Genomic DNA, 16,295 nt, shown 5'->3' with positions numbered 1-16,295 from the left:
TCGAGGTCAGGAGTTCGATACCAGCCAGCAAGATGGTTCAATAACAGCCGTCTCTACGAAAACAACAAAAATTAGTTGGGCATGGTGGTGCATATCTGTAATCCTAGCTACTCGGGAGGCTGAGAAAGGAGAATCGTTTGAACCTGGGAGGTGAAGGTTGCAGTGAGCCGAGATCGTGCCACTGCACTCCAGCCTAGGCGAAAGAGCAAGACTCCATCTCAGAGGGAAAAAAAAAAAATCACATGGGAAGCTTTTAAAAATACTGACAATGTGCCTCTACCTTACAATGGCTGGAGATAAGGCCCAAGTGTGAGGTTTTTTTTTTTTTTTTTTTTTTTTTTTTTTTTTTTTTTTGTGAACGGGAGTCTCACTCTGTTACCCAGGCTGGAGTACAGTGGTGCGATCTCGGCTCACTGCAAGCTCCGCCTCCTGGATTCATGCCATTCTCCTGCCTCAGCCTCCTGAGTAGCTGGGACTACAGGCGCCCGCCACCACACCCGGCTGATTTTTTTGTATTTTAGTAGAGATGGGGTTTCACCGTGTTAGCCAGGATGGTCTCAATCTCTTGACCTCGTGATCCACCCACCTCGGCCTCCCAAAGTGCTGGGACTGCAGGTGTGAGCCACTGCACCCGGCCAGGGTGGGTTTTTTGTTTTTTTGTTTTTTTTTAAAAGCAATCCAGATGATTTTAAGGTGAGACCCAGTTTAAGAATCAGTGCTCTGGGCCGATGGCCCAAGCCTGTAGTCCCAGCACTTTGGGAGGCCGAGGAGGGCGGATCACCTGAAGATGGGAGTCAAGACCAGCCTGACCAACATGGAGAAACCCCATCTCTACTAAAAATACAAAATTAGCCGGGCGTGGTGGCACATGCCTGTAATCCTAGCTACTTGGGAGGCTGAGGCAGGAGAATAGCTTGAACCCGGGAGACAGAGGTTGAGGTGAGCCGAGATCCTGCCATTGCACTCCAGCATCCAAGAACAAGAGCGAAACTCTTTCCCCGCCAAAAAAAAAAAAAAAGAAAGAAAGAAATGTTGAGTCTCAGTTCCTACCCTTTTCAATCAGAATATGCATTTTGATAAAATCCCCAAGTGATTTGTTTGCACATTAAAGATTGTGGGAGCAGTGCTTTGAGCCAGTAGTTCTCAGTGGTGACCAAACATTAGAATTACTTTTTTACTTGAGGAGTTTTTTTGTTTTGTTTTGTTTTTTCTTTTTTCTTTTTTCGAGACAGAGTCTCGCTGTATCACCAGGCTGGAGTGCAGTGGTGCAATCTTACTCAAGGAGTTTTTAAACAATTGATACCTTGGCTCCCCCTCAGAGAGATTCTGGGGTAAGTCTGGCTATTAGTGTTTTTAAATAAAAGATTTGACCGGGCACAGTGGTTCACGCCTGTAATCCCAGCACTTTGGGAGACTGAGGCGGGCAGATTACCTGAGGTTGGGAGTTCAAGACCAGCCTGACCAACATGGCGAAACTCCGTCTCGACTAAAATTATAAAATTAGCTGGCCGTGTTGGTGCATGCCTGTAATCCCAGGTACTCGGGAGGCTGAGACAGGAGACTCACTTGAACCCGGGAGGCGGAGGGTGCAGTGAGCTGAGATTGCGCCATTGCACTCCAGCCTGAGCAACAAGAGGAAAACTCCATCTCAAAAGAAAAAAAAAAAAACATTTAAAAGTGCAGCCAAGGCTGAGAAGCACTGCACTAGCCCAGTTGCAGTGCTGCTTTTGCTGTCCCTGGGGCAAGAGGTAGAACTCCAAAGCTTCTTAAAAGTAGGACAGCAATGAGTAGAGAAATATTTTCTTAAATAAATGAACTATACATAACATTTTTCTGGCAATTTTGCAGAAGGATCTAATATAAAACAATATTGACACATTTTCATGGTTTCTCTCCTATAGGCTCAAACTGTCCAGGTTGCTGAAGTTGAACCACAGTCACAGCCACAGCCTTCCCCAGAACTTCTGCTTCCAAATTCTTTGAAGCCAGAAGAAGGGCTTGAAGTATGGAAAAACTGGGCCCAGACCAAGAATGCTGAACTAGAGAAGGATGCTCAGAACAGATTGGCACCCATTGGGAGTGAGTGTCTGGGAAGAAGAGTGGGCTGTGTCTAAAATGCAATGGTACTAAAGTAACAGGAGGACAAAATGCCAGAAAAGTGGTGTCCCCTGTCTTGGGGACAAGAGAGCAACATCTGTAATAGTATGTAATAGTATGTTGAATTCAAGCCTAGTAACAAGCAGTACTGACCTTGTGTACATAATAAGCAGGATATGTGGGGTTTGCCCAAAACCAGGCATTTTTAGACATACGGGTTTCAGGAGTTGACCCTACCAGACCTAAGCAGAGTGGCTTCTGGGAGGAAATGGGAACCAGGGATAGGCACTCAAGCCCTTCTTTCTTGGCATTAGGCTCATATACTCATGTTATAGGCCAGTTCTGACATTATAGGCATGAAACATTCTAGTAGATAACAAGTGAGCATTTCTATCCCAGCACCCTGATGGGCAGTATCTGTTCTGAGCCTTCCAGATATGGACCCCCAGGACCTTCATTCATTTTGGGGGCTTCCGTTGCAGGGCGCCAACTGCTGCGATTCCAGGAAGATCTCATCTCCTCTGCTGTGGCAGAGTTGAATTATGGGCTCTGTCTAATGACACGGGAAGCTCGAAATGGAGAAGGTGAACCCTATGACCCAGATGTGCTCTACTATATTTTCCTGTGTATTCAAAAGGTAGGAAACAGATCTTCACAAGAACATGTTTGAGCTGTGTTCCTATTGGATGTTTGCTAGTTTAGTTAATAAATTGATAAGCAAGAAGTTAAAATAAGGAAGTTCTCTTTCAGGTATACAGTGAGTTTTAAAATACACATTTGTTGTTTTTTTTTTTTAAGTTTTAAAAACCTACATGTTCACTTTAGAAAATAAGAGCTGGGGCCGGGCGCTGGTGGCTCACGCCTGTAATCCCAGCGCTTTGGGAAGCCGAGGCAGGTGGATCACTTGAGGTCAGGAGTTGAAGACGACCAGCCCAGCCAACATGGTGAAACCCCATCCACTAAAAATACAAAAATTCGCCAGGTGTGGTGGTGCACTGCCTATAATCCCTGCTATTTGGGAGGCTGAGGCATGAGAATCGCTTAAACCCGGGAGGTAGAGGTTGCAATGAGCTGAGATCACAGCATTGCACTCCAGTCTGGGTGACAGAGCGAGACTCTGTCTCAAAAATTTAAAAAAAAAAAAGAAAAAAGAAAAAAAATAAGAGCCAGGCAAGATGTCTCACACCTGTAATCCCAGCACTTTGGGAGGCTCAGGCAGGAGGATCGCTTGAGCCCCAGGAGTTTGAGACCAGCCTAGGCAACACAGTGAAACCCCATCTCTACAAAAAATTAGCTGGGTATGGTAATGCATGCCTGTAGTCCCAGCTACTTGGGAGGCTGAGGTGGGAGGATTGCTTGAGCCCCAGAGGTTGGGGCTGTAGTGAGTCATGATTATGTCACTACACTCCAGCCTGGGTGACAGAGTGAGACCCTGTCTGAAAAACGAAAAGAAAAAAAATTAGCTGGGTGTGGTGGCACACACCTGTAGTCCCAGCTATTTGGGAGGCTGAGGCAGGAGGATCCCTTGAGCTCAGGAGTTCGAGGCTGCAGTCAGCTATGATTGTGCCATCACACTTCAATCTGGTCTACAAAGCAAGACCTTGCCTCTTAAAAAATAAATACATAAAATAAATAATAAAATAGGAAAACAAACATTATTCATCCTACTACCTAGAGAAACTTCTATTACATTATTGGTAATTACCTTGACTTTTTTTTTTTTTTTTTTTTTTTTTGTAATTCACAAAGCATTTATGTAACACTTTTCTTTTTGTTAAAGTAAACCTGATTTTCATGAAGGTAATTTATTCAAAACAGAGTCTTGTGCCAGCATAGAGGTTTTCTTCTCATTGTTCCCCGCACTAACTACTTATTTGAAGGAGTCTAGCTAGAATAATATACCAATGTAGTTAGGTTTCCAGGACATCTGTGGTGAAGCATAACAGAAATTTGCAGACTGGCAGTTCAAGGGAGCAGAGGTGGATTTCTTAGTGTTTGAAGGCTCTTGAGGAGAAACCCACAGTATAATAGAATAGGGCTTACTGGTTGGGACTTACTCTGTTGCCTAGTCTTGAGAAATGTCTGCCTCCTAGTTTTTTCCTCTCTTGGTGGTCCTAACCTAAGTACTATGTGAATTGCTTTACATGCTTTCATTCTATGCTCTCCCAGTCCTGGAAGGCAGATACCATCATCTCCATTTACAGGCAAGGAAACTGAGTCTCAGAAATTAAAAGACTTGCACATGTTGTTTAACTTATACAATATCTAATGGAAGGCTGACCCCAGAGCCTATTCATGATTTTTGCTAACACAAAACAATGCCTTTCTTGGGTGATATAGCATTCACAACATCTGCCTTATTTACCCAACTCTCAAGAATGTCATGAGAATCAGTCACATGAGCTTAGGCACACTATGGAAGTGTCACATGCTGGTGCCTTGGTTTGTTGAGGTGTGAATGGGTAGGGAAGGATAGTAGTACTGGTAGAAAAATATATTTATTTCCCCTGAAATCCTTGTTCAGGAGACTACCAATAACTTCTATTAATTGTCTTTCTTTTAGTATCTTTTTGAAAATGGAAGGGTAGATGACATTTTCTCCGATCTTTATTATGTTCGGTTCACGGAGTGGCTACATGAAGTTCTGAAGGATGTTCAGCCCCGGGTCACTCCACTTGGTAAGAGTCTCCCTTGTCCTTGGATATCTTTCCTACCTGGATTTAAGAAAGATCAATAGCTTCTGTGGTTGGCTATGAAAAGCATGTGGGTGAGGGGGATATAAATCCCAGACTGCAGCAGCATTGGCCACTGTGCTACTTGCCCTGATAGGGAAGAGGCACTGCTCACCAGAGAAGCCTGCTGGTTCCAGTGTGGGAAGGACACAGGAACAAGCAGAACTAGCGGGGTAGTTACTATCTTTTTTTTCCTATTAAAATGTATTGATTAAAATTAGAATCATAACAATTAAGGATTATGGACAGTTTTATCTGTAGAGCATAATTTTTGCTTTACTCACAGGCAGCCTTCTGGACAGCATGTTCTATTGGAACAAAAGCATAGGTTATTCAGTGTTTTTCTTTGTTCTTAAAAAAACATGGTCTTGGTATGTTGCTGAGATGGGCCTCAAACTCCTGAGCTCAAGCGATCCTCCTACCTCAGCCTCCTGAGTAGCTGGAGCTATAGGCATGCGCTACTGTGCTCAGCTATTTTTGTTTTGTTTTGTTTTGTTTGAAACGGAGTCTCACTCTGTAGCCCAGGGTGGAGTGCAGTGGCGCGATCTTGGCTCACTGCAGCCTCCGCCTCCCAGGTCCCAATTCAGGCAATTCTCCTACCTCAGCCTCCTGAGCAGCTGGGATTACAGGCATGTGCCATCATGCCCAGCTAATTTTTGTATTTTTAGTAGAGACAGGCTTTTGCCACATTGGCCAGGCTGGTCTCAAACTCCTGACTTTGTGATCTGCCCACCTCGGCCTCCCAAAGTGCTGGGATTACAGGCGTGAGCCACCACCGTGCCTGGCCTATTTTTGTTTTTAATAGACTTTTTTTTTTTGAGACAGAGTTTTGCTCTTGTTGCCCAGGCTGGAGTGCAATGGTGTGATCTTGGCTCACTGCAGCATCCACCTCCCAGATTCAAGTGATTCTCCTATCCCAGCCTCCCAAGTAGCTGGGATTACAGGAGCATGCCACCACGCCTGGCTAATTTTTGTATTTTTACTAGAGACAGGGTTTCATCATATTGGTCATGGTGGTCTCGAACTCCTGACCTCAGGTGATCCGCCCACCTCGGCCTCCCAAATGCTGGGATTACAGGCATGAGCCACCACGGCCAGCCAATAGACTTTATGTTTTAGAGTACTTTTAGGTTTCCAGAAAAATTTAGCAGTAAGTACAGAGAATTTCCATTTAACTCCTTAAGTATATACCCTCACACACAGTTTCTCCTATCAATAACATGTTGCGTTAGTGTGGTACATTTGTTATAATTGATAAACCAATATTGATACATTATTGTTAACTATAGTTCATAGTGCTATGAACTATATTATTGTGTTGTACGTTCTGGTTTACATTCTGTATCTGTTGTACATTCTGAGTTTTGATGAATGTATGATGACATGTATCACCATCATGGTGTCATATAGAATGTTCACTGCCCTAAAAAATACCTCTTCTGGGCCAGGCATGGTGGCTCAGACCTGTAATCCCAGCACTTTGGGAGGCAGAGATGGGCTGATCACTGAATATTGGGAGTTCAAGACCAGCCTGGCTAACATGGTGAAACCCCATCTCTACTAAAAATACAAAAATTAGCCAGGTGTGTTGGCAGGTACCTGTAATCCCAGCTACACAGGAGGCTGAGGTAGGAGAATCGCTTGAACCAGGGAGTCGGAGGTTGTGGTGAGCCAAGATTGCGCCACTGCATTCCAACCTGGTGACAGAGCGCGACTCCGTCTCAAAAAAAAAACACAAACCTTTTCACCTGTTTATCCCTCCCTCCCCCAGATACCCTGAAAACCACTGATGTTTTTACTATCTTCACAGTTTTGCCTTTTCCAGAATGTCATATAGTTGGAATAATTCGGCATGTGGCCTTTTCAGATTTGTTCCTTTCATTTAGCAATATGCCTTTAAGATTCCTGTGTGTCTTTGGCTGGGTGCAGTGGTTCATGCCTATAATTCCAGCACTTTGGGAGGCTGAGGCATGTGGATCACAAGGTCGGGAGATCGAGACCATCCTGGCTAACACGGTGAAACCCCGTCTCTACTAAAAAATACAAAAAAATTAGCCGGGTGTGGTGGCGGGTGCCTGCAGTCCCAGCTACTCGGGAGGCTGAGGCAGGAGAATGGCATGAACCTGGGAGGCAGAGCTTGCAGTGAGCTGAGATCATGCCACTGCACTCCAGCCTGGGCGACAGAGCAAGAGTCTGCCCCGTGCCACCCGCCTCCCCCCCCCACCCCAAAAAAAAAAAAAACAGAGTCTGGGCGCGGTGGCTCACGCCTGTAATCCCAGCACTTTGGGAGACCGAGGCAGGTGGATCACTTGAGACCAGGAGTCCGACACCATCCTGGCCAACACATAAAACGTCTCTACTAAAAATACAAAAATTGGCTGGGAGCGGTGGTTCACACCTGTAATCCCAGATAATCCCAGAGCTTTGGGAGGCTGAGGCAGGTAGATCATGATATCAGGAGATCGAGACCATCCTGGCTAACACTGTGAAACCCCGTCTCTACTAAATACAAAAAATTAGGTGGACGTGGTGGCATGTGCCTATAGTCCCAGCTACTCGGGAAGCTGAGGCAGGAGAATTGCTTGAACCAGGGAGGCAGAGGTTGCAGTGAGCTGAGACCACGCCACTCCACTCCAGCCTGGGTGACAGAGTGAGACTCCGTCTCAGAAAAAAAAAAAGGACTAGCAGCTGGTTGCAGTGGGTCACACCCATAATCCTAGCACTTTGGGAGACCGAGGTGGGAGGATCAGTTGAGCCCAGGAGTTTGGGACCAGCCTGGTCAACAAAGTGAGACCCCCATCTCATTCATAATAAATGTCTAGGCTGGGCCTGGTAGCTCACACCTGTAATACCAGTATTTCGGGAGGCCATGGTGAGAGGATTGCTTGAGCCCAGGAGTTCAAGACCAGCCTGGGCAACATGGTGAGATCCTATCTCTACCAAAAAATAAAACACACACACACACACACATATTAAATATCTGACCAGATACCTCACCAAAGAAAATGCATTGATGGCACATGAGTATATGAAAAGATGGGCTGGGTGCGGTGGCTCACGTCTGTAATCCTAGCACTTTAGGAGGCCAAATGTGGGTGCATCACTTGACGTCGGGAGTTCAAGACCAGCCTGGCCAATATGGGGAAACCCATATCTACTAAAAAAAATACAAAAATTAGCTGCGTGTGGTGGCACGTGCCTGTAATCCCAGCTACTTGGGAGGCTGAGGCAAGAAAATCACTTGAACCCAGGAGGTGGAGGTTGCATTGAGTCAAGATCACTTGCCACTGCACTCCAGCCTGGGCAACAGAATGAGATTCTGTCTCCAAAAAAAAGATGCTCTCATCAGGTGTCATCAGAGAGTTGCAAATTGAAGTAATGAAATACTACTGTACATTTATTAGAATGGCAGAAATTCAAAACACCGACAGCACCAAATGCTGACACAGATAGGGAGTAACATGTCATTTATCGCTTGTGGAAATGCAAAAAGACACAACCACTTTGGAAGACAATTTGGCAGTTTCTTACAAAAGTAAACATTGTTGCTTTATGATGCAGCAGTTGCATTCCTTGACATTCAGAGAAGTTTAAAACTTGTGTTCACGCAAATATCCGAGTTTTAATCCCTGTTTAATTTAATAAAATACATTTATTAAAATGTATGCTGCTTTACCCTTAAGAAACTTACTGGTTAGACAAATTTTTTGAGTGCCTACTATGTGCCCGGCAGTCTGCTAGGTGCCGGAGAATATAATATAGCAGTGAAGAAAATGGAGCTTGCACTATAGTAAGGCGAGACAGTGTATAAATAAGTAAGTTAACTCTAGTACTTTGTCTTTTTTTTTCCCCTCCTTTTTTGTGGAGAGCAAGGTCTTGCTGTATTGCCCAGGCAGGTCTCCAACTCCTGGGCTCCAGCTATCCTCCCACCTCTGCCTCCCTAAGAGCTGGGATTACAGGCGTGAGCTGCTGCGCCTAGCAATTTAAGTACTTTGAAGAACAGAACACAAAGGAATGGAAAGTGTTAAGAGTATTACAAGGGAGGGCTATTGTTGGAACAGAGACATGAGTGACTACATCACTCTACATAATTTGGAAGTTTTCAAGCCAAGTATGGATATGCAGACTTCACTTTTCAGTCTGTTATTATGGAAGTTTCAAACATAAATAAAATAAACAATAGATTAATGAATTCCCCCATGTACCCATTTTCCATGGCAAATCTTTTTTTGTTGCTGTTTTTTGGCTTTTGAGACGGAGTCTCACTCTATCGCCCAGGCTGGAGTGCAATGGTATGATCTCGGCTGACTTCAACCTCCGCCTCTGGGGTTCAAGTGATTCTCATGCCTCAGCCTCCCAAGTAGCTGGGAATACAGGCATGTGCCACCACGCCCAGCTAATTTTTTTGTATTTTTAGTAGAGACAGGGTTTCGCCATGTTGGCCAGGCTGGTCTCAAACTCCTGACCTAAAGTGATCCGCCTGCCTCAGCCTCCCAAAGTGCTGGGATTACAGGCATGAGCCACCGAGCCTGGCCTGTTGCTGTTTAATTCCTTTTTGTTTGTTTTTGTTTGTTTTTAAGTTTATTTTTTCCATTTTAAACCTTATATATACCACCACCTGTTTCCCCTCTCCTGTATTGGAAGTAAATTCCAGATACTTTATCTATACTTTTTTTTTGAGGTGGAGTCTCTGTGTTGCCTAGGCTGGAGTGCAGTAGTGCAATCTCAGCACACTGCCACCTCCACCTCCTGGGTTCAAGAAATTATCGTGCCTCAGCCTCCGAGTAGCTGGGATTACAGGCACCTGTCCAGGCTGGTCTCGAACTTCTGGCCTCAAGTGATCGGCCCGCCTCGGCCTCCCGAAGTGCTGGGATTTCAGGCATGAGCCACCGGGCCCAGCCTATCATACTTACTTACTTATTTATTTATTTACTTATTTATTTGAGACAGATCCTCACTCTGTCGCCCAGGCTGGAGTGCAATGACACGATCTCGGTTCACTGCAACCTCTGTCTGCCAGGTTCCAGCGATTCTCCTGCCTCAGCCTGCCTAGTAGCTGGGATTACAGGCATGTGCCACAACACCCAGATAATTTTTATATTTTTAGTAGAGATGGAGTTTCACCATGTTGGCCAGGCTGGTCTTGAACTCCTGACCTCAGGTGATCCACCCGCCTCAGCCTCCCAAAGTGCTGGGATTATAGGCGTGAGCCACTGCGCCTGGCCCGGTTATGTCTTTTAATATTTACTTTTTATTTATTTATTTATTTTTTTGAGATGGAGTCTCACTTTGTCTTCCAGGCTGGAGTGCAGTGGCACGATCTTGGCTCACTGCAACCTCTGGCTCCTGGATTCAAGCAGTTCTTCTGCCTCAGCCTCCCAAGTAGCTGGGACTACAGGTGCATGCTGCCACACCCGGATAATTTTTTGTATTTTAGTAGAGACGAGGTTTCACTGTGTTGCCCAGGCTTGTCTTGAACCTCTAACCTCAGGTGATCCACCTGCCTCAACCTCCCAAAGTGCTAGGATTACAGGCGTGAACTACGGAGCCCAGCTCATACTTTAAAAAATAATTTTAAAAAATGGCTGGGCACAGTGGCTCATGCCTGAATTCCCAGCACTTTGTGAGGCTGAGGTGGGCCAACCACGAGGTCAGGAGTTCGAGACCAGCCTGGCCAATTATGGTGAAACCCCATCTCTACTAAAAAAAATTACAAAAATTAGCCGGGTGTGGTGGTGGGAGCCTGTAATCCCAGCTACTCGGGAGGCTGAGGCAGGAGAATCACTTGAACCCAGGAGAGGCGGGGTTTGCAGTGAGCCGAGATCACACCATTGCACTCCAGCCCAGGCAACAGTGCAAGACTCAGTCTCAAAAAAAAAATAATTAAATAAATCAACAAAAAAGGTAAATCCATAATGTAATTAAAATCTACCCTTTATTAGGCTGGGCGCAGTGGCTCATGCTTGTAATCCCAGCACTTTGGGAGGCCGAAGCGGGTGGATCATGAGGTCAGGAGATCGAGACCATCCTGGCTAACACGGTGAAGCCCTGTCTTTACTAAAAATACAAAAAAATTAGCTGGGCGTGGTGGTGAGTGCCTGTAGTCCCAGCTATTATGGAGGCTGAGGCAGGAGAATGGTGTGAACCCGGGAGCTGAGCTTGCAGTGAGCCAAGATCGCGCCACTACCCTCTAGCCTGGGCAACAGACCGAGACTCCGTTTAAAAAAAAAATCTACCCTTTATTAAAATTGTTAATAGTCTTATAAATTTCATTATTTTGATTTATCTGAATCAAGGTCAAAATTAAGTCTACATATTGAAATTGGCTGTTGTGTTTTTGTTTTTGTTTTTTCTTGAGACGGAGGCTTGATCTTGGCTCACTGCAACCTCCGCCTCCCAAGTTCAAGCAATTCTGCCTCAGCCTCCTGAGTAGCTGGGATTACAGGCGCGTACCATCACACCCAGCTAATTTTTGTATGTCTGGTAGAGATGGGATTTCACCAGGTCAGGCTGGTGTGGAACTCCTGACCTTGTGATCTGCCCGCCCCCTGGCCTTTTTTTTTTTTGGATACAGAGTCTCTCTCTCTTGCCCACGTTGGAGTTCAGTGGTGCAATCTCGGCTCACTGTAACCTCCGCCTCCTGGGTTCAAGTGATTCTCCTGCCTCAGCCTCCAGAGTAGCTGGGACTACAGGCGCCTGCCACCACACCCAGCTAATTTTTGTATTTTCAGTTGATACAGGGTTTCACCATGTTGGCCGCGCTGGTCGCGAACTCTTGAGCTCAGGCAATCCGCCTGCCTCAGCCTCCCAAAGTGCTAGGTTACAGGTGTCAGCCACCTTGCCTGGCCTTAATATTTACTGTTCATCTTTAATTGCCCCCCTCCCTTTTGTCTTACAGTATATTCATGGAAGAAACTAGCCTTTGAAATTGTCACACAGTCTAATTTTTGCTGATTGCACTCTGTGGTGTAGTTTAACATGTTCTTTTTTCCCCATGTATCTACAATTGATTGGTAATTGAATATACAGATTGATTCCGGATTTTTTGTTTTGTTTTGTTTTTGGCAAGATTACTTCATAGTTGGCCTTTTTTTGATCACAGTGCCCATAATGTCTGAATCCATTGATTCTTTATGGGTTGCAAAACAGTATTCTAATGTTGTTATTACTTCATAATTACTTGGAATATAAAGATAAACTTTCCTTTTTTTTTTTTTTTTTCTAAGAGACGGGGGTCTCGATTTATCACCCAGGCTGGATTGCAGTGATGGGAACACGGCTCACTGTAGCCTGTAGCCTCAACCTCCTGGGCCCAAGCGATCCTCCCACCTCAGCCCTCCATGTAGCTGGGGGCCATAGGCACATGCCATCATGCTTGGCTAATTTTTGTATTTTTTGTAGAGATGGGGTTTTGCCATGTTGCCCAGGCTGGTTTCGAACTCCTGAGCTTAGGCATTCCGCACACCTCGGCCTCCCAAAGTACTGGGATTACAGGCATGAGCCACTGTTCCTGGCCCTAACTTTCCCTCTTTAACTCTTTGGGTTCATAATGGTATAGATTGTATAGAAGAGGAAGGGTTAACAGCTGTTTTTTTTGTTTTGTTTTTTCTTTTTTTCTTTGCTTAGCCAGTTTTCACAAAAATGAGTTAGTTCATCAGCTTCTCTCAGTGATGTCCAATTAAGGTTTTCTTGTTTTAAGAGTCATTGTGAATTTACAGATTTAAACATATTTAATGAGATTCAGCTCTTTGCAGTCATCTTTACTGATGCACAAATGTCCCATCATTGGCCATTAGAAGCCTCTTTAAATTGACCCCTAAGTCCTTTTGACATGACCCTAGTTGTCTTTCTTGATTTCTGATTTCACAGAATGTTTAGTCCCATCTTGGACATTTCTTGTTCTAGTGTAGAATCCTTCAGTTCTGGAGCCTGGTTCCTTTTATTGGGGAATGGTATTTCAGTGCCTTACTCTGTATGCCAGGGGTGCTTATTGTTCCTAGATTGGTCTTTGTTTCTAGGATCTTCAGTGGGCAGAACTAGAAATTGTTTTTAAAGATAAAATACATCATTTTGGTGCCTGTAGTTCAGATTCAGAACTATAAGGCTAATACCTAGGTTTTTTTTTTATCTATATAGCCCCTTACTTCCATGCTAGGAGCCCTGGCCCTCAGTCAATAGAGTCTGTTTTATTTTATTTTGATTTATTTTTTTATTTTGAGACAGGGTCTTGCTTTGTTTCCCAGGCTGGAGTGCAGTGGCACAATCTTGCCTCACTGCAACCTCTACCTCCTGGGCTGAAGCAATCCTTCTACCTCTCAGCTTCCCAAGTAGCTGGGACTACAGGTGCATACCACCACATCTGGCTAGTTTTTGTATTTCTTTTTTTTGTAGAAATGGGGTTTTGCCATGTTGTCTAGGCTGGTCTCAAACTCCTAGGTTCCAGTCATCCACCTGCCTTGGCCTCCCAAGGTTACACCCATGAGCCACCATACCCAGGCTATTTTAGTTTTTCTTACAGGGTCTTGCTTTGTCTCCCAGGCTGGATGGAGTACAATGTCATGATCATAGTTCACTGCTGCCTCACCCTGTTGGGCTCGGGCTGGGACCCAGGCTCAAGCCATTGCACTCAGCTGTTTTTTGTTTTTTTTTTAAGGTTTTTGTATTGACAGGGTCTCCCTATGTTGCCCAGGCTGGTCTTGAACTCCTGGGTTCAAGCAGTCCTCCTACCTTGGCTTCCCAGTGTGCTGAGATTATAGACATTAGTAACCACGCCCAGCCAAGTTTATTACAAATTGTAGAGAAGAGAATAAAATTAGGGAAGTGACATCAGAGGGAGCAAGTGGCAGAGCGAACCCAGAGAAGTGGAACATGCCAAAGTATGGCAATAATTGTTCCCAGGAGAAAAATTATTTTTTAAAAAAAGGAAGGCCAGGCGTGGTGGCTCCCGCCTGTAATCCCAGAACTTTGGTAGGCCGAGGTAGGAGAATTGCTTGAGCCCAAGATTTGAAGACCAGCCTGTGCAACATAGCAAGACCTCATCTCCACTAAAAATCAAAAAAATTAATCGAGTGTGATGGTGCACACCTGTGATCCCAGCTACTAGGGAGGCTGAGGTGGGAGGATTCCTTGAATCCTTCTTTGCTGAGAAGGGCTGTTTTCTGCTCATCCTGGATCTTGGGGGCTTCAGATATGTCTAAGAGCAGGAAAGCTTTTCCCATTGCCACTGGGTCACAAAATAGCCGAAAAGTAGACAAAAAATAGAGTCAGAACTGCCTTAAAGAGATGGAAATGCACTATTAGAGAGCCAGCTTTGTTCTGGCAAGAGCATAGAACACAGAAGAGGAGTGTATCGGGCAGAATGTTCTTTTTTCTGCTTCCAGGAAGTGTCACACACTGTGCTTGCTTGGAGAATCCCGAAACCCTGCAGGAGAATACTGTTGCCTGCTCCTATCTCATTATGCACCCAGTGCACAAACATGTGCATACTGACTGACTTCAGCACATGAAGGGGCTTGGTAGTCATTCAAATGTCATCTTTCTTTGGTGCAGACCTGGCTGACCAGGGCTCTTATTCAAATTATTGACCTTTGCCTGTGCCTAGCTCTGGGTTCACTTATGAACCAGGGTCTTACAGTAACACCAGCCCTGTGGGGGGGATCTTGTAATAGTTCAAATACTGGCATATTGGCTAGGCGTGGTGGTTCACGCCTGTATTTCTAACTGCTCAGGAAACTGGTAGGAGGAGTCTTTGAGTCCAAGAGCTCAAGGCTGCAGTTAGCCATGATTGTGTCACTGTACTCTAGCTTGGGTGACAGAGCGAAACCTCATCTCTTTTTTTCCTTTTTTTTTTTTTTTGAGACAGGATCTCACCAGGCTTAAGTACAGTGGTGCGATCACGGCTCACTGCAGCCTTGACTTCCCAGGCCCAAGGAATCCTCCCACCTCAGCCTCCCTGGTAGCTGGGATCACAGATGTGCACCATCACATGACTAATTTTTTTGATTTTCAGTGGAGATGAGGTCTGGCTATGTTGCCCAGGCTGGTCTTCAACTCTTGGGCTCAAACAATTCTCCCACCTCAGCCTCCCAAAGTTCTCGGATTACAGGCGTGAGCCACCATGCCTGGTCTTCCTTTTTTAAAAAAAGATATTGTAGAAGAGACCCTGTATCTTAGCTAATAATAATAATAATAATAATAATATCCCCCAAAGAGTATCAGTCTCTTTATCTAGAGAAGAAATGGCAATAGCCGGTTTTTTTGTTTTTTTTGTTTTTTTGTTTTTTTGTTTTTGAGATGGGAGTCTCGCTCTGTTGCCGAGGCTGGAGTGCAGTGGTGCAATCTCGGCTCACTGCAAGCTCCACCTTCTGGGTTCACACCATTCTCCTGTCTCAGCCTCCCGATTAGCTGGGACTACAGGAGCCCGCCACCACACCCGGCTATTTTTTGTGTTTTTAGTAGAGACGGGGTTTCACCATATTGGCCAGGATGGTCTCAATCTCCTGACCTCGTGATCCACCCGCCTCGGCCTTCCAAAGTGCTGGGATTACAGGCATCAGCCACTGCGCCTGGCCGGCCTTGCTTTTTAGAGACAGTTGAGATGAGAGAAGACTTGGTAAGGGCAAACGGGCTTGCATGCCAGTTCTTTGGGTCCTGGACCACCTTTGAAAATATGCAAAGCTCTGTACACTCTCAGAGAAGTATGCATATATGCAGAGTTTGGTTTATAGTTTTCTATACTTCACTGTCTCTGAGGGCAGTCTTTTTGCCCTGTGTTAGCCTTGGATTAGAGGGTAACAACAATCATGTAAGGCTGTGGTTCTCAAGTGTGGAGTTAGAAGTGCTCATCATCAGGTTCCACCTCAGAAACAGATTGGGACCCAGCTATCTGTGTTTTAAGAAGCTTTCCAGATGATTTTTGCCACACTTTAGGGAGAGTCCCCTGATGAAATTTATACTCCTGTGTGGTCCTTATGCTTCACACATCCCATATTGTGCCTTTGAGAGATCACCTGCCATCCTCTTGTTGTGACAGTACTCTATTCCTCCTAGGCTATGTCTTACCCAGCCATGTGACTGAGGAGATGCTATGGGAGTGCAAGCAGCTTGGGGCTCACTCCCCCTCCACCTTGCTGACCACCCTCATGTTCTTTAATACCAAGTAAGTGTTCTAGAGGCTCCACTGCTGGCATCTGTCCAGTGAAGAGTGTGGAAACTATCCAAGAGGCCTTCTGAATTCCTCTGACATATATTTGAGAAACTGGGCTACTGAAAGCCCTAACCCCACTTGGCTGCATTTTATTTGGTAACCAGTGAGGCAAACACCCTTGCCAGACCCCTACCATCCATCTTGATGTGGTTCCTGCATTGGACACTGCTTGGGTATGGGCCTGCCCAGATTTTGGGAATGTGGGCAGTGGCTCCTCTGAAGCACCAGTGGGCAGAGGATGAGTCATGGTATCCTCCCGG

General features: G+C 45.3%; 1 protein-coding gene across 6 annotated transcripts in view; it reads left to right on the top strand.

Moving 5' to 3' along the window:
• Nucleotides 1-16,295, top strand: part of QRICH1 (glutamine rich 1) — a 64,393-nt gene that overhangs the window by 44,986 nt on the left and 3,112 nt on the right. For all 6 annotated transcript variants that reach the window (XM_003818385.7, XM_003818386.8, XM_055109926.3 and 3 more), the window contains 4 exons: nt 1,902-2,079; nt 2,580-2,734; nt 4,661-4,775; nt 15,879-15,987. In XM_003818385.7, the coding sequence (XP_003818433.1) occupies nt 1,902-2,079; nt 2,580-2,734; nt 4,661-4,775; nt 15,879-15,987 (557 nt within the window). The remainder of the gene's footprint in view (nt 1-1,901; nt 2,080-2,579; nt 2,735-4,660; nt 4,776-15,878; nt 15,988-16,295) is intronic.

The sequence above is a fragment of the Pan paniscus genome, chromosome 2 (assembly GCF_029289425.2).
Source record: "Pan paniscus chromosome 2, NHGRI_mPanPan1-v2.0_pri, whole genome shotgun sequence".
NCBI classification, from domain to species: Eukaryota; Metazoa; Chordata; class Mammalia; order Primates; family Hominidae; genus Pan; species Pan paniscus.
The sequence above is the reverse complement of the archived record's forward strand: the minus strand, read 5'-3'. Positions and strand labels throughout refer to the sequence as shown.